This window comes from Sebastes fasciatus, chromosome 7 (genome assembly GCF_043250625.1).
Source record: "Sebastes fasciatus isolate fSebFas1 chromosome 7, fSebFas1.pri, whole genome shotgun sequence".
Classification (NCBI taxonomy): domain Eukaryota; kingdom Metazoa; phylum Chordata; class Actinopteri; order Perciformes; family Sebastidae; genus Sebastes; species Sebastes fasciatus.
The window spans coordinates 9,778,370-9,802,035 of NC_133801.1; the positions used below are offsets into that span (position 1 = coordinate 9,778,370).

Here is a 23,666-nt window from a genome sequence, read left to right on the forward strand (position 1 = left end):
TCTTCTTCTTTTACAACATTCAGTCCAACAAACTGAAGTTCAACACTGTCTCTAGCGTTGGCTAGCAACTGATGCCCTTCTTCGCATTGCTATTAGAAATGTGGGTAACTAGGGAGAGAGGAAGGGGTTGTAGTGTTTTCAGTTGTGAAAAGCAGTGGTTTTGGTTTTGTGAGGAAAAGAGAGAGTGATGGATGGAGGGCAGGGGGGTTGGGGAAGGCCTAAGCTGAACGCCCTGTCTGGTAATATATGCGGCCCTATTGTGGTGAATCAATGCACCGTGAAATAATGGGGGGCAAGGAGGGGCACCGGGCTGTAGGGGAGCTATGACGAGATGTCTTCTGCCTCATGGTGTGCCCCCTAAACGCTAAGAAATGCACCCAAGACCCCTCAGACTCTTATCCGAGTTAAACAGAGTGCTTCTTCCATTCATATCTTGGTTGTTATTTTTCTTACTGAGGAGCCCAAGGACAGACAAATGTGAAGACTCAATCATTTTTGTGACACAGACAGGACTGCTGTGATACTGTGCACAGTTTCCTCTGCATACAGGTTGCGGTGAAAGTCTACGCTGTCACATGAACGTGTTCATCTGCACATACAGGACAGGCACGTCTCTGCTGCTAAATGCTGCGGAGTCTGAACAAAATCTACAGAGAAAAGTCGACCACGATGAACCGAGGTGAGAACATTTTTATTTTGTGTAGAAAGTAGCTTTAAGCAAAAGTTTGTAGTTTCCTGGTGATATACAAACCATAATTTAAAAAATAACTATACAGCATGAGCTAATTTTAGTGATAAAAAAGATTGTTTGTACATTCTTAGTTGACATTATTGCACTGTGATGAAGGAGGAAGTTTGTTCTAGATAACATACTTTATGTCGTAGTTTGTTGATGCGCAAACTAAGCAAAAGATGAGCAGTTACGTATAAAAATGTTTAAAAAATGATATTAATAATCAGTGTACGAGTGTCAGATAATGAGTGAAAGGAGGAGACCACGCCAATCAATTAAAACTGCTGCTTAGAGGGAGCAGAGGGAGCAGTTGTTTATAGGCCTCAAGCTTTGTTTCGGTCTCCCCTTGTGAAAGCACAGACTATGAGAACAAAACCAAAGTATCTGAATAAAGATGACAAAGAACAATAGCAGCCTCTGTACAGACAAAGCTGAGAAAAATGTGGGTTTTTTTGGGGTGGTGGTGGTGAGGGGTTAAGGAGTGGGTGATGACAGAAGAGGACACATGGATGACTGGCACAAACTGATCAAATTAGCACAAAACACTACTGAACAATAGGGGTTAGGTCATTTCATATCCATCCATTTAGCAAGCAGTAAGTGCTTTTTACATGACTATGTCATGACTCATCAAAGAACTCACTTGGTGATTGTTTGAAGTAACATTTTCAACATGCCAAACAGGCAACGGTTACAGCTTCAAAAATAAAAAGCATTAACTAAAAAGGTGAAATTAGATTCATTAAAGCTGATATATATACATATTTTATATTAACAATGGATCAAATCAGTGTCTGAAATGAGTCAGTACTCACCAGTACTGAGTACCACCACTTCTGATTTTTGTCCACATGAGTACCGTTACTTCTTACGGTGGCGTACTGCCACTCCTGGTGAGTCTAGGTGTGCACCTCTAAACACCTGCATAACTGCATCTCCTGCAACTGGTATTCCTTCCTATAATCCAATTTAATCTGTAGGCCAACCCATCAAGTTGGTTTTATTGTAGCATACTGTATATGCAATATTATATTTGTGTAAAATTTGATTTGTTTCAATAGCTACGTAAAAAAGTTTTCATTAACCAAATATACATTTATGTACAAACTGTGGAAATGTATGTTGTATGTAGGCCTAATGTATGTAATGGAATGAAATGCATACAAAAATACATTTGAAGTAGGATATAGTAACAAGATATATGCATAAAAATAAATATATCCAAGAGACATGCGATGATCACGTCATGCAACTGTTGAATTAGGGTACTGGCACCTTTTTTGATCAATTCAGACACTGGATCAAATGACTATAATGTGACAGATTGTGCTCATAATGATGAACCCACAGATGATTATTACGTGACCCTGCAATTCCCTTCAGCTCTACAGAGTATTTGAATCTATTTTAGTTCATAGTTTTGGTTTTCAGGTCCACAACTTGACTGTTTCTGTTCACTTCTAATACTCAGCAGGCAGCTGGTTTTCGAAAAAAAGGCTGGGATAAACTGACTGTACGCTACCTGTTCAGCACCGTCCCGTAGAAACGGTGGACAGACAAAGTTAGCAACTAGCTGGTGAACATAATGGAGCATTTAGAAACTAAGGAGCGAGGAGCTGGTGGGGACTGAAAGAGAGCTAAAAGGAGAGTTGGACTTACATTAGCCAAATGAATGCTAATGTTCCTATACATCTGCTGTATGTGTAAATGGCAGTTTGTCACCATATCAACTTCACAAGGTGATATGTCAATATTGTAGTAAGTAAAGTGTCACCCTTTATTTCAGGTAAATTTCCAAAGATAATTTGGAAACTGAGACTTTAAAGTCTTGATTTAAAAGATTTGTTATGTAAATAATTGGCTAATTCTAAAGCTATTACATTTAAATTTAAAAGCTGGCCTATGCTATCTGCCATGCCTATTAAAAACCATCAAATTGGATACAAGAGTGTATTTTGTATTGTAACTGATTTCTTTTATGTCATGCAGGTAGGATGTGACCTACTCACCCAATCTTCAAAACACAATGTCACAGGGCAGAGGAAGAATTTTGGAAGGGAGTGGAAAGCAGATGCACTTGTTTATTCTCGCTTATCTCCTCCTCCTCCTGGCTTTACCCTGCATGGGCTTCCTCCCCAACTTCTGGTCTCGGGTGTTAACGCTGTCCTGGGACTCGCACACGCACCAGTACATCACAGAGCGGGCCATTCTCAACGTCACCATGGAGACCGTGAGGGACACCAGAGAACACCAGGGGAACCATGCAGAGGAACAGGTGAGTTATTGTATTAGATTCTGAACAGTTTCAATGAATTAATTCATATCACATTATGATATTTGAGCACAGACCTACCTCTCATTCTAATGATGATAAAACATCCCTCCCAGGTCAGACTGGGCCGTGGCTTCTGGAGAGCTGTGGGAGAGGTGGTGAAGTCCAACGCAGCCATGGACTCCTTGAGCTCCACCAAGTCCGACCCAGTGTACCACTTTGATTCGGAGCGTGTGGACAGCGCCATGGGGATGTTACGTCAGTTCTGGTCTCAGACTCTGCTCTCAGTACGGGCCAAAGAGTACCAAAGTGCTCGTCAAAGCTTGGGCCAGCTGTTTCACGCCCTGCAGGTACACAGCAGCACTGTAAAGAAGAGTCAGAGGATGTATGGATGAAGAGAGCAGTGGAAGTTGATACCATGCTTCCAGTTGTTGGCCTCTTGTAGGAGCATAAAGGCTAATATTTGGCCATTAAACTAACCTCAAGGGACACTACATGCAATATCAACTCTGATTAGGAAGCAGCAGAACAAATTTAAAACAGTTCGGCCTGTCAGACTATTACAGACAATGGTAATAGAGTGGTGCAGGAATAAATCCTAAAACCCGGATATGAGTTAGCATTTTAGCACTTCCGATTCCCTCGTCCGGTAGTCAATGGGTTTTTTGAATGGGTTTTTGGTTAGATGCCTGAAATAAGTCTGTGGTTAACACAAGCTGAAGAGATTTTAACATTTTGTTCTACGATATAAAATACGTCAGTAAATATCCCACTTGTTAATATTGAAGCTTTAACGTGTCTCAAAATAGGCGGTTGCTACAAGTGGCTAAATGAGACTAAACGTCATCACGCTGACTCATCCGCCGTTACAGCCTCGTTGTGTATTTGCGCTCATGGTATAGTTTGTTTATAGCCTAACATTAGCTTTTACTTCTGGCGAATGAATTCACACTTCAAAAATCATAAAAGGGGTGTTCATTTGTGAAGATTATCTTGCTGAACAAAACATGCAAATATCATAAATGTGTGTTTGCCACAGAACTTATTTCCTGCAATAATCCAAAACCCAATGGAAAAATCCCATTGGCTTTTTGTCGAGGGAACCAGGGAGATGCTAACTTCCTGGTTGGCCTACAAAAATACATCATCCCTGCAGCACCTTATAAAAGCTGCATTGCTTCTAAACAACATTGTTTTACAATTTGAGAACAATCTTCATAGGCACTCGTAAATACACACAATACAATAGCAGGTTTAAATGCAGAAGGAAAACAATTTGTAACATGCAGCTTATGTTTAACAATTCAATGGGAATTAACAGGAATTTATGGAAATGAAATGGAAATATCGGGGTTAATTTCTCAGGCTGCATTCATATGTAGATAAAAACAAAACCTTTACCATTATCATAAGCGGACATAACGCATTGATTTGCCGAATAAATCCAATTAATTTGTCAAATACATACTATGTGAATGTACCATGTGGTGAGTTAATGTTTTATCTTTCAAACATCTGTTATGCCAGGACTTCTACAGCCACAGTAACTGGGTTGAGATGGGCCAGCGCTTCATTTACCTCCACCTGCTGCAGCCGGAGGAGCCCGCCATCCCTGTGGCTGAAGGTAATTCTTCACATCACATTACAAAGATTATCACATCAAAAAATTATCTTTGGGAGATGATTCCATTCCTATATATAGAATCTCTTAGTGTTATTACCGTGTTATCGCCCAGCCTTAAGGGACACATGGGCTTTTCCAGTTAGGTTCCTTATAGGATAGGCAAAACATTTATTGTGCTCTAGATCAAAATATAAGAACAAATAATTAGATTAGTACTACATTTGGAGTCATATGTTCTTATACGGTATCCTTTATATTCTCTGCTTCTTAGCATTTTTATCTATTGCAGTATATTGTGATTACCAAAATCAACACAGACTGTGGCCTTGACAACTGTAGTGTTGTATTTTTCCTCTGGATGGTTGTCAGAGTGATGCATTTGTCACTGTTCATTTTCTGGCAGCAAATATGTCGACCCAAATGCAGACACACAGGCATGTCAGGTTGACTTAGAGCTAAGCTCACAAGATGAGAGGTCAGCGGTTCATCAGTGGAAAAGCAGTTTTAACAGGCAACAATCTGACTGGTTCTGCAACCACACCTAGCAGCAATGTAGACATTATGGCCACTTATGGATGTTAATGACAGTGGAAAACAGGTGTGTAGGCAGGTGACTGATGGGCAGAAAGCAACTAGTGGATAAGTGAGGCATGACCGGGTCTGAAAAGTTCAACACTTGTAGCCTAATGTACTAATATTCACTTGAGTAAATTAGCTATGCAGTATATTCTTAAATAAATCAATTCAATCTCTGGATACATACTTTTCAGTTTAACATAATCATCACCACTTCAGAGAAATGGGGGGGGGAAAAATCAATAAAAGTATTATGCTTCGAAAGTTCAAAATAAAAGCCAACAATCTGAGTTAGAGCTGCAACGATTAGTTGATTAATCCATTAGTCGACTATTTTGACAATCACTTGTTTCAGCCATATTTCAAGCATACATTCTGGTTCCTTCTCAAATGCACAGTTGTCCAAGTTGGTGCCCCCATGGTCGAACAAACCACAGCAAGTGCCCTCTTCGATGTCCCGATGGTAGATAAAACATGATAAAGTGCCCTCATTATGGAAGAAAAGGCCTTTCAATCCCAAAACCCAAACAAAGATAATAGCAAAGTATTTATGTTTAAAAGAAGGTTTACTGCTGCTGTAATGATGTGGAGCTTTAATGGGCCTCACTAGACTAACGCCTCGTCCTTTCTGTCCACAGAAGACACTCCTACCTGTATGGAGTGCTTCAGCACCACCTGTCGAGGCAACCTCCTGCCAGGGATGACAAACACCCAGCGAGACACCCAGCTGCTCACCACGGGCTACTTCAGCACTTTCCCTCCAAAACCTCACGGTATACGGCAGTGAAACTTCAGCCAGCAACAGCTGCAGTCCTGATAAAAAAGCAAAAAAGGAATTTTACTTTTCAAACTCTCTCTACCGTATAAAGCTTTAAAAGACTGTTTCTTTTTCAGGCAAATGTAGTCATGGAGGTATTCTGGACAGTAGCCGCTATCTGGGGGCCAAAGGGGGCATCAACAAGGACAGCACCTCACCTCTCTTCTCCCCTCACCATTATCTGCATGTGGAAGCTGCCAATTTGGCTACAGAGGCCACCCTGAGCGTACTGAGAGACCTCAGAGACACCGTGGGCCATAAAACCTTCCTCAGGTAGGTTTTGACAGGTAGTTCTTGTACTTCCCCAAAGAGAAAATGCAATAGGCTCGCATTAATTGGTAAATATGTTGTATCAACTACAAACAATATATTATTTCAGCTGTTGAGTGTATGAAGTTTTTCGTCTAAACGTTCTTTGACAGGCTCTTCAGTGTGAAGCAGGTCCCTGCGTTGGTGTTTGTCATGGACACCACAGGCAGCATGTTTGAGGAGATCACTGCTGCTCGCTACCGGGCCCACTCCATCATCCAGAGCCGAGCCAGCAGCGCTGGGCAGCCGGGCACCTTTGTGCTTGTGCCCTTCCATGATCCAAGTGAGGGTGTAACAATCAGCTTAAGTTTTAAACCTAGTTACAATTATAATTCAAGAGCGATACTGCTGGTTAAAAGAGGAAATTGAACGAATTTGACATTTCTATCTCCTGTACTCTGCAGAGGTGGGACCAGTGTATGAGACTGATGACCCAAACCAGTTCATGCAGCACATGGAGGACCTGATGGCGCTGGGAGGAGGAGACGAACCAGAGATGTGTCTCTCTGCCGTTCAGGTAAATTTAGATTTGGTTTCTATTGTAATACTTTAAAGTGATCAGGAGTGATCACATGTACAGTATGAGAAGGCCGCTAATTTCCCATCTTGCTGTGTGTTTTCAGCTGGCGCTCACTCACAGTCCACCACTGTCAGAGATCTTTGTATTCACTGATGCCTCCCCTAAAGATGCTCACTTGATTGATGTGGTAAAGGCCCTCGCACTGGAGAAACAGAGCAAGGTAGGTTTTGATTTTTAACATTTTCTGCAGCTCATCCGACGGCTAAATAAAACACATTTGAATGCAACATCTCAGATAAAAAGAGGTTTCACCTGACGACATTAACAACACAAACAATTCATGACAGTGAAATTAATTTACAAATTGGGAAGAAGTTATCTGATACTGATTAAACTGCTTGGATTAGCATTCCATAAATTGCATTTTAGGATGGATTTTGCTCTGTAATGAACTTAATGAGTGCACCCCTCTTGTGTCTTATACTGTGCATGTATTATGAACGGGAACTGCGACAGCAAGGCGACTGCAATCAAGCAAGTTGTAGCACGTTTCTTTCAGCTCAACCATTGGTCATGTTATGGGCTGATTCTCCCACAGGTGACGTTTCTCCTCACTGAAGACCCCAAATACACATCAGAGAGCAGACGAAGGAGGAGGAGGAGGAGGAAGAGGGAACCTTTGTCCCCTGATCGTTTCTCTCTCTACTCTTCCCTGTCGTCCCTGTCAGGAGGGCTGACGATATTCACCACCAACACTGACATCCGCAGTGTCTCTGCCATAGTGGAGGACAACACAGCCGCTGACAAGGTGCGGCAGCGAGATCCTTTACTGGGGATTTTACACAGTTGAACCAATTCAAGCGAGTTCCCATAAGGCAAAGTAGGCAATCAGCGGTTCCAATTGTTTTGGGCTTGAGACGTGAAGAGGTAAAATTATGCAGTAGACTAAAACCCCCAAAAAGTTTCAATTTGAGGAAAGTCTGAAAAAATAATTTTCCTACCTTGTTAATTATCTCGAAATCCTTCAGATTTATCTTGCCACCCATTGTGGTTGGGGGTCACAGCAACTGAGCCAAATCATTACTAATGAGTACCTGTCTTTAACTGTATTCACTTTTTGCCCACTTGGAGGCAGTGGAAACAAACTGTAAGTTGACATATTATCATCTTATAAAGTCGTTTTTCATTGCCATCTCCCAGTTTCCTCCCTGGGGCCACAATTCTCCCGTTTTTCTCCCGATTCATGGCAAATTTTCACACTTTTTTTCCTTTTCATCATCTCAATCTGTTTCTGGCACTGTACAGTGTGTATAAGCCCTGCTGTTTCCACCCGGACAACGATAGAGCTACACCAAATGTTGTTTCCCGGTGGAAAAGAGCTGCTCGCTACACAACAAGGTTTAAGCTGTGCTCGTTGCACATCACAGCGGGCAGCGCCCAAAGTTGGGTTTTCCTCGACGCAGTGAAAAGCCGTCACAAACCATTGGAAATAATGGGATTCAGAGTGCAGTGGTGCCACTGTCACATTATGTCTGAAAGGGCCTTCAGTGAGTGGCAGACGGAGAGAGAAATGGAGAGTAACGTTACTAGGAGAAAGAAATACTCGAGCAGGGGCAAAAAATTAATGAATGAATAAAAACTGATGAATATTAGTTTATACCAGAGATTCACACAAGTTCACTCCAGAGGGGCGAATTATTCAGTTTTATTTCCTGAGAATTAAAAGTCAAATTAAAAGTAAGCCTATTTAACATTAAAATGCTGTAGCTGTGTATTTATTATTTTGTTATTTTCATTCTTTAAAAGTCACCAGAATGCAGGAAACAAAGTCTCTGAAACCCCCAGGCCCCCCTCCATTTAGCAGTGACGAATAATGTTCAGCACTGAACATTAATGTTGTCTTTATTATAAGTTGTCTTTATTTTTATTAAAGAAAAATTGATCATAGAGAAAGTCTTCCTACTCTGTTGCCTTCCCCGAACTGTTCAGATATGCTCAGCACATTTTTCCTCCTTCCTCCCCAGGTGACCCTCCTCCATGTGGAAAGTGATCAAGAGTTGATGTCCTCCCATTCCTTCAGAGTTGACAGCTCAGTAAAAAGTGTCACACTTCATGTCACCGGCATCCTTACAGAGTGTATCCTTACCAGCCCATCAGGTAACTGTAGGGCAAAGTTATAAATGATACATGTATAAGCTTTTGATCGCAGCTATATCGAGGCAGCATTAGAACTACAGTGTGTCAACTACACTTTATACTTGCCCATAACGTCTTACAATACCACTACTCTTATTTGCATTTGATAATAAAATAATACCTGTTCATCTTCCTCTCCTTGTTAGACCAAATCCAGTCTCTGTTGATTGAGAAAGGTCCTCTGGCAGAGTTGGAACTCTTCAAGGGTTTGTGCCGCATCAGCCTGCTCTCTCCTATACAGCCAGGCCAGTGGAAACTTCAAGCCAAGAGTGACGGACACCTCACATTCAATGTGATAGGTAAAAGAAGAAGAAAATAGAATTACCACCTTGCGGTTGTATGCCTCCGCCAACCAGTCAAATTGCAGTTTACATCCATCTCTGTCCAAAATGTCATCACTTCATCATTTTATTCTGTTAGACATTTGTGTGAAATTGTCATAATTATCTTTTGAATTCTTGAGTTATGGCCAAAAATGTGTTTTGTGAGGTCAGAGTGACCTTTGACCACCAAATCGAATCAGTTTATCCTTGAATCCAAGAGAGGTTGGGCCAAATTTTTTTTTTTAAATCCACGCAAGGTGTTCCTGAGATACAATATTGTGTTCACGAGAATGGGACGGACATCACCGTGACCTTTGACCACCAAAATCGAATCACTTCATCCTTGATTCCAAGTGTATGAGAGGTCGAAGTAACAAAAATGAATTGATAAAAATCGAGGGGTTTTGTTTACAGCACGCAATTTTTGTTACTTCCGCCCTTCATAAAAGTGGACGTTTGTGCTGAAATTGGAATATTTTCCCTCAAGGTGTTCTTGAGATATCGCGTTCATAAGAATTGGATGATTTGAGGTCAGAGTGACCTTGACCTTCGACCACCAATATCTAATCAGTTCATCCTTGAGTCCAAGAGGATATCACGTTCACAAGAATGGGCCAGACGGCCGTACGGATGGACATCCTGAAAACGTAATGCCTCTGGCCACAGCTGTCGCAGACGCGGACGCTTAAAAACATGTTAGACACATTTGTTATTATTTAACTGCACTTGAACTGAGGAAAGAAACAAATATTTGTCTTTGATCTGCACCCCCAGGTGACAGCAGTGTAGATTTCCTGTATTATTTTGCCACGGTAACCAACGAGACACACCCAGGTCTAGCCAGAGTGGAGGGTAGTCCAGTAGCAGGTAAGAGATTGTGATTTTTCTCTAGTATAATTAGTGATGTATTAGTGACAGTAAGTCTCACAGACAGGAGTGTGCCTACCATTTAGCTGCCTTGTTCCTTATTTGGTTTCCCAGGTGTTCCTGCCTATCTGGTGCTGTCTGTGACGGGCCTGGCTCCAGATGAGGAGGCATCTTTCAGTCATGTAATGCTGCTGGGAGCCGACGGGGAGAGCCTCCAGCAGGTGAAGCTGAACTCCTCCTCCTCTTCATCATCATCATCCTACTCTGTGGAGGAGCTGGTGGGGCGGTTGGACTCTGTTCCCAGAGTCCCCTTCTGTGTTCGACTAACAGGCCGAGACAGCAGAGGAAACAAGCTGGAGAGGGTTTCCGCAGAGATGGTTCAGCCAACTCATGTTCAGATACAGGTAACGCTAGAGAGAGATAAGAGAGACTTTATTGTCATCCATCTATATGTAATGCAGTGTTTCCCTGGTCCCCGGTGCAAAACAAAAGAATGAAACATAAGGTGCAAACAACAAGATACAAGGTACAAACATATAGTGCAATAATAGAAAACACACTTGACTGGATGTGGGTAAAAGCTATTTCGTAGTCTGTTTGTGTGTGTTTTAATTGGGGAGTAAACAGTCCGTGTCCAGGGTGGGTGGGGTCTTTAGAAATACAGCTGGCTTTCTTGCGGAGCCGGCCAGCGTATAGGTCACTGAGGGGGGTAATGTGGTCCCAATCACTTTTTCTGCCATCCTCACCACCCGCTGCAGGTCCCTCCTGTCCTCTACTGTGCAGCTAGAAAACCACACAGTGCAGCAGTAGGTCAGGACGCTCTCAATGGTTGCCCGATAGAAATTTATCAGCAGGTGTTGAGGAAGGTGAGCCTGCTTCAGCTTCCTGAGGAAGTAGAGTCTCTGCTGGGACTTCCCCACCTTATGGGAGATGTTTCTGGATCAGGTGAGGTCAGCCGAAATGTAGACTCCGAGGTATGTGAAGCAGTCCACCCTCTCTACCTCCTCTCCACGTACGCAGAGGGCAGAGTGCTCCACCCGCCTTGGTCTTCTGTCTATTATCATTTCTTTTGTTTTTGTTGTGTTTAAATCCAGGTTGTCATGGGAACACCATTGTGTCAGATGTTAGATCTCCTAATAATTAATATTAATATTAATAATATTCATAACTATGTTTTCATTAGTGTATAATCACCTGAAACTAAGAATCATTGTGTTTTTGTTAGCTTAGAATGAGCCCTTCATATCTACATAGGGAACGGGTCCTCTTCACGGAGTCCGCCATGATGCTCCGCCATGTTTCTACAGTAGCCCAGAACGGACAAACCAAACACTGGCTCTAGAGAGAGCCTTTCATGTTTTTACATTATCTGAAGGCCACCGTAGTTCTCCGACATGCATGTGAAACTGCAGTAATGTGAGCCATTAGGGCAAAACCGTGGTACCGCCAGCTGCCGTCTGACTTCCATTGCTCTTAAAGTAGTGTTATTATGGAGGATGGCCTCTGAGCAAAGTGAATGGTGTTTCCACGGTTTTCCACCCGGCGGCTCACGTTACCACAGTCTTGGAAAGGGAGGAGTGAATGGAGGGGTACTCAGTTGGTTGCAATCTGCAACCACATCGCTATATGCCGCTCAATCCTACACACTGTACCTTTAAACAAGACATGGGCTGCATCTGTTAGCTCCCAGATGCAACAGGCAGAAGTTTTCAACAAAAAAACTGTGATAAACCCACTGAACACTCCCTGTCCAGCACCAAACAGCAAACAGATAGCTTACCAACTAAGAGGGGAACATAGTGAAGCATTTAGCAGCTAAAGAGCCAGATATTTCCCTCAGGAGATAGTGGAAACTAATGAATGCACTTTATACTATAATACTAAAAAAGTGTTTACAGCTTGCTCTGCTGCCCCCAAGTGGACAAAACTGCCATTTTCAGCTGGAGATAAAGAGGACCTATTCTGCTTTTGTGCTATTTTTCCCTTTCCTTTAGTGTGTTATATAGTTGTTTTATTTGCTGCAGCACCGCCGGTATGAGAAAAATAAAGTGTTTTTTGAACATTAAAGCTTGTAAACATGTTCTATGCACCGGAAAAAGAGCATAATAGGTCCTCTTTAAAGTATCTCACCTTTCAAAATGTCTAATTATGAGTTTGGTGGATTTTCTGATTCATACACTTTCACATTGATGTACCTCAACACCATGAGCTTTTTGTGGATAATCTTTCATTGTTTATGTTTCTCTGTCTCTTCAGGTATTGTCTGTCCCCCGCCTGGTACCGGGTCACAGTACAATGGTGGACTTTGACATCCTGAACCATGGCCCTGCCCGGCTCTTCAGTCTGACTGCTGATGACGACTGTGGATATCTTCACAAGAGAGGACCTCACAGGTAGCTCAGCCACAGAGGGAAACACAAGACTAGAGTCATATGAATGTGATATTAGAGAAACACATTTCAGACCTTTTGAGGACTCTTGTCTCTAAATATAGTAGAACTACGAGAAAATGTTTCTTTCTGTCTCTCAGTTTCTATGTCGCAGAACGAGGGTCTTTCCGTGGTCAGGTGGACCTCCTCACTCCTGCCACAGCTCAAGCAGGAGCGACTGTCACCCTTACACTCACTGTGCGCGCTCTTGACTCTCTAGACTCAAATTACGCAGTGGCCTACTTGACTGTGATCCCTCCGGTGAGCATTAACTGAAAACTAATAGGATATACTACATTTGGAGACAACTTTTGTTGTTGCCACTGACATCACTTCCTCTTTCTCTTGTAGGATTCTGACACGTCCCCACCATCCTGCTCCGCCGCACGATTACAGTCCAACTGTTCTTCTATTTGCATCGAGTCCAGCTGGAGCGTATCTCTGGTCGTGTCAGACCGGGGGCGCTCCGGCCTCGCTGCCCTCCAGCTACAGAAGGGTGAAGGTATTCTAACTTTATTCCACAGCCCCCCACCCACGAATGACAGCATGGAAGAGGCCAGTGGAGCCCACCACCATCACCACCACCATCACCACCACAAGGCCAGACTAGAGAAAGGAGAGGCCCCTTTGAATGTATCTGACTGGGTACCATCTCAGCCACTGTGGGTGAGTTACACGTCCAGCTGCTGCTCTGCTCAGGCTGAGCTGCTGGTGTGGGACACAGCTGGAAACATGAAGCGCTGCCATCTGACATCTGGCCAGCAGAGGCAGCTAAGAGACAGGAGTACAGAAACCAACGGAGCTGGACAGATTACACTCACAGGCATCTTCCTCTTGTTGTTGGGTCTGCTGTCGTCTTCTCTGCTTTAACTCGATGTGATTATAGATGTTTTGCAGGACAAACTATGATCACTGGATACCAGCAGCTCACACAAAGAGCTACACAAAAGAGATACAAAAGAGGCAAAGACAGATAAAACGGAAAAAACAATGTAGTTTGAAATAAGTGCACCTCATAGACTGTATATAAGAAGTGGATGTAGTCACCGTGACGTCACCCATTGGTTTGTGGACTGCCGTTTCGAAGCCTCGAGTTCAGCATTTTGGCCGACGCCATGTTGGATTTGTACAACCAGAAGTGACACAAGAGGAGCCAAGTACAACCGAACACTGAATAAGACATTTTCAGGCATCCAAAAATGTTAGAATTAACTTTCATGATCTGAAAACACACTGTGAAAGAGTTAAACTTCTAAGACGAAAACACAGACAACTCCCAGTCCGGACAACGGCGTGGTAGCGACCTGTCAATCACAAGGTAGCCCCGCTCTAAAGCATCCCCTGCTTTATGGTCTATTTGACTCTAAATGGGACCATAATTTACTAAATGAACATCATGCTGTATTGAAGAAGAATTGAAACTAGTGAATGAGACCATAAACTCATGTTTACAATGTTTACTGAGGTAATAAATCAATGAGAAGTAGGCTCATTTTCTCATAGACTTCTATACAATCAGGCTTCTTTTTGTTACCAGAGGAGTCGCCCCCTGCTGGCTATTAGAAAAAATGCAAGTTTAAGGCACTTCTGCATTGGCTTCACTTCTCAGACTCGGAGGTTGCCCGCTGTTGCACTTAGTGCAAAGAAACATGTCTTTCTTAATTGCTGATTATGTGCTTGCTACTGTAATTTGTAAAGATCTTCACTGAATAAAGAATAAAGAATGTATCATTACTGTCAATAACTTGAATTATTTATAGTTGCAACTTCTGAACATCTGACATCACACAGAATACATTACTGCCATGGAGTGAAGAATTTGTACATTATAGTTAATGGAACGTTTCATGCCGGCGCTAAAGGGAGCCTTGCACGGCGATACCAAACGCCGACAGCCGTGACAAAGCCTCGGTATTTGACGCACTGTGAACGAGAACGGGCTGAATATGGCCTACTGCAATTTTCATATCGCAGGAGGTGCAAAATATGTTAACGCCAAAATGTGTCTCAAAAAAAAATTCATTTAAAATTAAATATTGTGCTGCAGAGATGTCCTGGCCTGCACATCATATTAGACTTAAGAAAACATATTTGTTTTGATTAAGATCCCTGCAAAAATCAACTTGTTGAATTTCAATTGACACACACACACACCACAAGAACATTACAGAGAGTCCCAATCAGTTACTTAACTTTCTTTTCGTTAACCCTAATCTTTCACACCATCATTTCAACTGAGAACTGAGTAACTATATAGTGGTCAGGCAGTTGTTCATTAAATGACACATGAATATAAAGGCAGAGAAGACCCGGACACAAAGCATGCAGGTTAAGAGAACGATTGTGTTCAGACTGAGCTTTTGGGAATGTTAAATAAAATATGTCCAACAAAGCACAAGCCAGCGGAGGTGGAGGAGAGAGGACACTGGGGCAGTAAGGTGGAGTTTCTCCTGGCTGTGGCGGGAAATATTGTCGGCCTGGGCAACGTGTGGAGGTTTCCTTACCTCTGCTACAAAAATGGAGGGGGTAAGCAAATATGCTCACTACTTGTTACCTCAAATCTGTAGCACAGATGTGCATTGTTGTATACTTTGTAAATTCAGGTGCATTCCTGGTGCCATATCTGGTATTTGTGGTGACCTGTGGCGTACCCCTGTTCCTGCTGGAGACGACTGTAGGCCAGTACACCCAGGAAGGCGGCGTCACCTGCTGGAGGAAGCTATGCCCACTGGCCGAAGGTATGCTCCATCTCTAAATGACTGATTAGCTCCAGGAGTAGCTGGTAGCTTCATTATTGGCTCCTTTCCCGTTGTGGAAAAGTTTCTTTCTCAAGTTAAGGTAGTTTAATGTTCATTGTGGTAGTCACACAAAGGGTGAATGTGTGAGGCAGTAACACATTACCCACTCAGAAACTGAATGGAGCAAACGGCAACTTAAACACAACGCATTAAAGACACATTCTAAACACAGGGCAAACATTGACAAACTAACAACTGCATGGCCTCAGTGACCCTTATTCCAAGGTATTTTTTATATTTAAACAAGGGCAGTAGGCACATTTTTCAGTTTCAGTTCTGATTGCAACTTCTAAACCACAATATATAGTTTTTGAAGATTAAATTTATAAAAAAAATGATTGTTGATGTTTATGAAAATATTAGCTACCAACCTCTCCTCCACTTTGTTTTTCAGATATAATTTTTAAATGTCTTTTTTTCTATTCATCTTTACCGAAAATTTGTCTCTCAGAGTGAGTAATCAGTTTTAGTAGTAGGCTACATTTGGTCAGTCAGGTCCCCATACCCCTGACCGTTTGGGTAATGGATAATTGCCTATAATTGATCATTACCACAGAGACACACAACCTGGTGAGATGCAGGAGAACGCTAGACGGGAAACACACCACAGTTCTAGAGATCTCCCAGTGCCAGCATTCTCCCAAGAACACACAGGGGAAACCACCAGTGCCACCCCAGAAAGCCCACCCCAGGAGGGGGCGAAGGAAAGAATCAAGTGGTCCAAGATGAGTGATGCTAAGGAGTGGGTCAGGCTTGATGAAGACCTAAACAAAGTGTTCAAAGCGGTTCAAGCAGGAGCAATAGAAGTAAAGGTGGATTCAGTGACAACCATCGCCTACAACATGGCAAAAGAAAGAGAAAAAAGCAATCTTGGCAACATTGAACCACCAACAACATCCCTCAGACATGAGGGTTGAAACCCTCTGAGATGGTTGGGCACCACTTGACGACCTCGCCTCCTGGCCAAGGCTACACCCATTAGAAATGGGTGCATAAAGGCTTCTCCGATGTAAAACAAACTTGGAGGAGGTCAGGTTTTCATTATGTTTGTCTATAACAGAAAGTACCAAATGTGGCCCTGCAGGTATTGGCTATGGTGGGCAGCTGATCCTCCTCTACACCTGTATGACCTACATCATTATTCTGTCCTGGGCTCTGTTCTACCTGGTGTTCTCCTTCAGCTCACAGCTCCCCTGGGCCAGCTGCAACAACTACTGGAACACAGGTAACACTGATAATCTCACATGCATTAAGGTTGACTTGTATAACAGAGGTCCAACATTTACATGATGTAGGCCTACTGATGATATCATAGTAGATATCAACACTTGACATGATGTCTCACCCGCTTTTTATAGCATCAAATAACTAATTAAAATCAAGCTTATCTGAACAATGAACACTTGAAAATACACCAGCGTGATAGGAACTACCTAAGAGGACTGAAACCATCTTTGGGGAAAATGTATGTGACGTGTACTTTGACATTTTAGTTTGTCCCATGTCCCATCAGCTAACATGGAGGGGGTGAGCTTTATGACCTATACCCTAGCCAGCCACCAGGGGCAATCAAGATGTTTTGGCTTCACTTTTGGGGAGCTTTCTACTGTATGACATAGAGCGGTGCAGAGATGACATATTTTTGTAGGCCATCCCGGAAGTTAGAATCACACTGGTTCCCTCGACATATAGGATTTTTCCCATTGGGTTTTGGATTATTGCAGAAAATAAGCTCTGTGGCAAACACACGTTTATGATAACATCCTCTGCACTGCACTGGGATGCCATTTTCGCTGTTGGAAATGTAACATAAGCGAAGAGAACAGGGACATTTTTGAGTGGCATTGCGCCCCACAGCTATCAAAGCTGAAGTAGCAGCCTGTGTCACTGTCACTTCACTGGTATACGGAAGAACAACAGATTTTGCAGCTGGAGAACTCAGTTTTCTCTGTCAATATAGCACGTACTAAGGAATTTATTGCTTCAATCAACTACATTTACCATCAACACTGATTGGACATCCACATAAAAAGTGCCAAATTTTTCTTTCAAGCCCAAAAAGCGAGATAACATCATCAGGGTTATTTTCTCAGATTTGGAAACCTCTCCTTAAAGCCACAGAAGACATTATACATCTGCTTTGTGATTTATAGTATGATTTTATTTTCTCACTATCGTTTCAGATGACTGCGTGGACTTTTCAACGCGAAATAAAACCTCTGAATGGACCAACCAGACGAACACAACCTCTGCTGCCACAGAGTTCTGGGAGTAAGTCTGCATATAGATGAACAAACTAAGCCTCTATGGGTCTTTTAAATGTGCCAAAATGAGTCCTATTATTCCTTCTAGACGACGAGTGCTGGCTATCTCAGGGGGGATTGAGGAGATAGGCAGCATCAGGTGGGAGTTGCTGTTGTGCCTAATTACAATGTGGATCATCTGCTACTTTTGCATCTGGAAAGGGGTCAGGTCTACAGGAAAGGTATTAAGCCCTAAAACGGTGGTAAAAAGTGTATACAGTGTATTTCTAAATGCCTTAAATTGATGTCTTTTTTTCCAGGTGGTGTATTTCACTGCTACCTTTCCATATGCAATGTTGGTAATTCTTTTGATCCGTGGACTCTCTCTTCCTGGTGCTCTACAAGGAGTACAGTTTTATCTTCTGCCTGAACCCTCACGACTCAAAGACCCCCAGGTAGGAGCTTGATGATATACTGTAACAGTGTTGAGTTCATGGACAAATTTACTCACCTTTGCTTTGTTGGAGCAGGTTTGGTTGGAGGCTGGGGCTCAGATCTTCTTCTCATTCAGTGTGGGTGTGGGCTCTTTAACTGTGCTCGGCAGCTACAACACCTACAACAACAACTGCTATAAGTAAGTATTAAATCAATGTGTGACTGAGCTTGATGCTCTGACATCAACGTTTCTGACAGATGCACCAGAGGACAAGAGCTACACAATAACATGTTTAAAAAATACTACTATGAATTCATAGACATGTTTTTGTGTTTTTCAGGGATTGTCTGTGGCTGTGTTTGCTGAACTGTGGTACCAGTGTGGTAGCTGGCTTTGCAGTCTTCTCTGTGCTGGGATTCATGTCTCATGAGCAGGGCGTTCCTATTGCAGAAGTGGCCGAGTCAGGTAAAGCAAGCCACCAGAGATATTCAGAAATTCATCCTGCAGCCATATGTTACAGAGCATCACACCCTTCTGGCTCCTTGTTACAGCCAAAGATTTTATTATGTTAAACTACAAATGATGATATTTTACATTTTGTGACCACATGACCGTCATTATACAGTAGTATGAGATGCGTACCTCCTTCACTCCCAAGCAAAGCTGGCTAATCCACGACCCTGGTGGAAAATAACTGAGTAGATATACTGAAAACTTACTTAAGTAAAATTTTGAGGTACTTGTAGGCTACTTTACTTGAGTATATCCATTTTATGTTACGTTATAATTCATTTCAGAGGGACATGTACTTTTTACTCCACTACATTTATTTGACAGGTATAGTTACCACACTTTACTGATAAAAAATGTACATAACAAACATATGAGGCTTATACAATACAACATATTGTTGAGATTAAACCTGTGGACCTCAACCATTTATATCACTATTAAGAATCTAAGAATGTCAAATATAATATATCAGGACTTTTACTTGTAATTGAGTACTTTTACATTACTGTATTGGTACTTTTACTTGAAGTAAAGATCCTGAGGGTAAATATTTGCTGCCATCTTTAGGACAACCATAGACATGACAAGCACATTAACAGTTACTCAGCCTCAAGCCTGTGGAGGATGTAACCTGCCAAAATAAAAATAAATAAATGACTCAATAAATAAATAAACATGCCATTAATGAGTAGAAAAATAATATTAAAAATAAATGTAATCATTAATAAAATTGATAAAACATGATATAAATTGATATTTCTGTATTAATTTGCTTTTTCTTATTTATTTATTTATCTTTGCATTTATGTTATATTTATTTTCCCAATAAATAGGTGGTGAAATACTAAGGGGAAAAAAATCATGCATAAATAAATACATACATTTAAAAATAAATATAAAATAAATGCAAAAATAAATAAATACAAAAAATACAAAAATAATTACATGAATACAAATAAATGCAAAAATAAATACATTTAAAAATTCATAAAATAAATACATAAAGAAATAAAAGTGCACAATCTGAATCCAGTTTTCTGTCATTTTCATGAGACATAAGTTAAGAGATTTTCAGTTCTGTGTTGTACTTCAGTGTTTCTCCTCTTCCTGGTGGATCGTAAACGCCTTTGTGAGTAACTTGAGACTGAGGAGGTTGCTGTTTATGTGTTACTTGAGTGATGAGATTTCCACTGCATTGTGATCTGGATGCATACTTCTTTTACTTAACAAAGTCATTGATGCTAAATTGGTTAAACAACAAAGGCAGATAGTAGACGGTGATGAGTCAAGCATTGTTGTGTTCCAGGTCCAGGTTTGGCGTTCATCGCGTACCCTCAGGCTGTAGCCATGATGCCTCTTCCCCAACTGTGGTCCATCTGTTTTTTTGTCATGCTCATTCTCTTGGGTCTGGACACACAAGTAAGACGAACACTTGATGAACCCTTAGCGGAAGAACATATTCACATTTGGGAATGTGCTTATTCTGTCTTTTCTCTGTACAGTTTGTTTGCATGGAGGTTGTGATGACATCCATCATAGATATGTTCCCCAAAGTAATGCGCAGGGCAGGCCGGCGGGAACGTTTCCTCCTCCTCTTCTGCCTCACATGCTTCTTCGCTCAGCTCGTCATGATCACTGAGGTCAGTATTTAGTGTTATATGTACATTCTTTAGTTATTAATCCATTATGGCAGCGTATTGCTGCCAAAATATAATATTTTTTATAACATGATGTTTGTTTTATCCTTACGCTATAACAAGATGCTTTCAGCTTAAGCCATTTTAATTATTACAACATATAGTAAGTTTATATACAGTATTATGTGACAAAAGCAGCAGGAATAGGCTTCCATGCATCTGAGGTTGATGTATAAAGTAAAATGAATCAAATAAATGTCTTTGCTGTTGCCTCCAGGGAGGAATGTATGTGTTCCAGATGTTTGACTACTACGCTTGTAACGGAGGCTGCATCCTCTTCCTCTGTGTGTTTGAAACTCTGGCACTGGGATGGATATTTGGTAGGTATGCTGTTTTTAAAAGGGGCACTGTCTTCAGCAATTTCATATTGGACCTAAATAAAGGACCGATTTAAAAAGAAAGATCAAAATCAAAGCAGCAGAGGCTGAGATATCTTGACTTTTAGTCCCTCGAGTTCTACAAAGGCTGGATGGTACATTTCCCATAATGCATCAAAACCCTGATGACATCATTAGGGTTATATTCTCAGACTTGACAAAGCTCCTCGGGGCTGAGTAATATCCCAACTCGTCACATACGGCCGCTTTGTCACGTCCCGTGACGTCACTTTATTTTTGGCATCAAAACCACTATAGTTACCTTTAGAGTCCCGTTAGGATTAGGCAACAAAACCTATATAGTTAGATTTAGGAGAGAACAAAGTGGTTGGCCTTAAAACTAATATGTTTGTGCAGTGAAAATGAAACTGAATGTTGTGAACTCAGGACACGAACAGCGGCCTCTTGAAAGCCATGTGTTTGTTGGACCCATCCATCGCCTTGTGTTTGTCTTTTTGCTCACCACACTACCGACCCACTTTCTCAGAGCATTTACTGTTGCCACAGATGTTGTAGTTAATTGAAAGTCCGCTGTGTTTCATACCATCGCTAAAAGGTGCCCTGTGCGGCGGTAACACACACTGACTGCCGTGACAAAGCCTCGGTATTTGACGACCTGGGAATGAGAACGGGCTGGTCATTCACAAACATTTAGCCGTCTGATTACCAGGGCGTAAAATACCGAGGCTTTGTCACGCCCATTGGTGTGTTATACCAACGCACAAGACACCCTTTAGCGCCTGTAGGAAACGCACCAGGCTTTCAATTAACTACAATGTAAACCCATCCACGGCAACTAAGTGTTTTTTTTTGCCTGAACCTACGCAAGTGTTTTGTTTAATTCACAACATTAAGCACGTGTTTACTGTGACCGAAAAGTGACGCCAAGGGGTCTGTACAAGCGTCGGTATGTGATGAGCTGGGATGAGAACGTGTTGTTTGACCTGTTCGTTTTATACTGATCATCCAACCTCATCTCCTATGAAAAGGGGCAGATCGGTTGTATGGCATCATTAAGGACATGACAGGTGTGCACGCCAACCCGTTCTTTAAAATCTGCTGGCTTTACCTCACACCGGCGGTCTCACTGGTGAGTCACTTTCAATGTTGCATATAAGCAAAATGAACACAGCTTTGGTCCTCATGTACACCTGAATATGTTTTATGTCCTTTGGGTTTTTATGCTAGATTAAATTCTAATACTGAAATGTCCAGACAACTACTGAATCTCTCTCTCTATTGTTTTCTCAGGGCTCTTTTATATGTTCTTTAGTTAAGTACCAACCTTTGACCTTTAATCGCTGGTATGTATACCCAGCCTGGGCGTACGTGTTGGGCTGGGTACTGGCCCTTTCCTCCATCCTACTTGTACCGGGATGGGCGCTGTATAAACTGGGAACTGGGACTGGGAACCTCAGTCAGGTGGGACAACTGTGAAATTAATTGTGATAATTAATTCCAAGAAATGACATGGTGTTGTATAATGAATACATTGAGTATGTGCCAATAACAAGCAAAAGAGCAATGTATGTCTGTAGTTAAACAGATTTTATCACCATACCCACTCTAAAACGCTTCAAGAACCCCGGATCAAGCTTCCTATAAAATGTCCGAAAAGATTCTACAGATAAATTACATTTGACATCTACGAGTTGTAGTTTTTAGGATTATTATTATTATTATTATGAGGATGTTGTAGTGAGGATCTTTAAAAGTGTGAAATGTTTAGGTTTATTAATCCAAATATCGAGTACATAATGTTGATTTCCAGAGTACAAACTATATTCTGAAGGATCTAACTGCCAACAGCCAACACATACTATGCAACCACCTCAAAATAACGTGATAGAGTTATTGTTTTACATATTTGCTTCAAGTTATTGGTGATTATTTCTCTCAATTTCTTAGCGTTTTCATCATCTGTGTCGACCCGACCCTGACTGCTCACTGACCCAAAAGAGAGAAACTGAGCTGCAGCACATCGGAGGGGAAGATCTGCAACGGCTCACCACCAGCTGATATGAAATGTCAAATGATCCTGAACTCTTTGTCAACTGCAATATGTGTACAACAACTAAGACTGGGTACTAAGCGGGCGGGTTACTGATTGTGATATTACTTTCTCTGCTTCTCTTAAGTCTACCATCCAAAGGTCAAAGACAAGCAAGACATTTCTTATTTGTTTTAGCTTTATATTGCTGGTTTATCAGATTCCTATTTGAATCCAAATGTACACTAAAAACATGTATAATTTAGGGCTGCACGATTATGGCCAAAATGATAATCACCATTATTTTTTATCAATATTGAGATCACGATTATTTATCACGATAATTCATTGATTTTAGGGACAAAATATGTTTATTGCACTTTCCCATTTTAATAAAGATGTCGTGCCACATTCCTGCTAATGTAATCTTTGCATCAAAATAAGACTTAAACAAAGGCTCTTCACCTGGATTCAGTGCATTTACAGCCACAACATTCAGGAACGTTTTTCACAGGCTGCCACTGTAGGGTGCGCATGTAGCGACATGACAGCCCATCAAAAGTGAAGCCCAAACATCTCTATCGCAAGGTGTTCCTGAGATACGGTATTGTGTTCACGAGAATGGGACGGACATCACGGTGACCTTTGACCACCAAAATCTAATCACTTCATCCTTGATTCCAAGTGTATGAGAGGTCGAAGTAACAAAAATGAATTGATAAAAATCGAGGTGTTTTGTTTACAGCACACAATTTTTGTTTCCTCCACCCCTCATAAAAGTGGACGTTTGTGCTGAAATTGGAATATATTCACCAAGGTGTTCTTGAGATATCACGTTCCCAAGAATCGGATGATGTGAGGTCACAGTGACCTTGACCTTCGACCACCAAAATCGAATCAGTTCATCCTTGAGTCCAAGTGGATATCGCGTTCACAAGAATGGGCC

General features: G+C 41.7%; 2 protein-coding genes across 2 annotated transcripts; both read left to right on the top strand.

Moving 5' to 3' along the window:
- The first annotated feature begins 543 nt into the window (after positions 1–543).
- On the top strand, positions 544–14,407 carry vwa7 (von Willebrand factor A domain containing 7). Its single transcript, XM_074641448.1, has 17 exons — positions 544–679; positions 2,723–3,008; positions 3,122–3,355; positions 4,533–4,629; positions 5,844–5,978; positions 6,100–6,295; positions 6,445–6,614; positions 6,736–6,848; positions 6,955–7,071; positions 7,450–7,659; positions 8,876–9,008; positions 9,194–9,346; positions 10,145–10,237; positions 10,352–10,641; positions 12,494–12,630; positions 12,768–12,927; positions 13,018–14,407. Exons 2-17 carry the CDS (start codon positions 2,760–2,762, stop codon positions 13,534–13,536), a joined length of 3,006 nt encoding a protein of 1,001 aa, XP_074497549.1. The 5' UTR covers positions 544–679; positions 2,723–2,759; the 3' UTR covers positions 13,537–14,407.
- A 568-nt stretch (positions 14,408–14,975) lies between these two features.
- On the top strand, positions 14,976–23,133 carry LOC141771322 (sodium- and chloride-dependent GABA transporter 2-like). The gene is made up of 14 exons (XM_074641451.1): positions 14,976–15,192; positions 15,270–15,404; positions 16,549–16,689; positions 17,648–17,735; positions 17,817–17,949; positions 18,028–18,162; positions 18,238–18,341; positions 18,484–18,608; positions 19,963–20,075; positions 20,159–20,296; positions 20,571–20,673; positions 21,720–21,820; positions 21,982–22,152; positions 22,639–23,133. Exons 1-14 carry the CDS (start codon positions 15,033–15,035, stop codon positions 22,747–22,749), a joined length of 1,758 nt encoding a protein of 585 aa, XP_074497552.1. The 5' UTR covers positions 14,976–15,032; the 3' UTR covers positions 22,750–23,133.
- Positions 23,134–23,666: the final 533 nt, after the last annotated feature.

Excerpts from the sequence above, each read along its gene's own strand:
- LOC141771322 (XM_074641451.1), top strand. The coding sequence starts at position 15,033 with ATGTTAAATAAAATATGTCCAACAAAGCACAAGCCAGCGGAGGTGGAG. Across the intron at positions 15,193-15,269 it reads CTGCTACAAAAATGGAGGGG|GTGCATTCCTGGTGCCATAT; the intron begins GTAAGCAAATAT and ends TTGTAAATTCAG. Across the intron at positions 17,736-17,816 it reads GCTGCCACAGAGTTCTGGGA|ACGACGAGTGCTGGCTATCT; the intron begins GTAAGTCTGCAT and ends TATTCCTTCTAG.
- vwa7 (XM_074641448.1), top strand. The coding sequence starts at position 2,760 with ATGTCACAGGGCAGAGGAAGAATTTTGGAAGGGAGTGGAAAGCAGATG. Across the intron at positions 7,660-8,875 it reads ACAACACAGCCGCTGACAAG|GTGACCCTCCTCCATGTGGA; the intron begins GTGCGGCAGCGA and ends CTTCCTCCCCAG. Across the intron at positions 12,928-13,017 it reads ACTTGACTGTGATCCCTCCG|GATTCTGACACGTCCCCACC; the intron begins GTGAGCATTAAC and ends TTTCTCTTGTAG.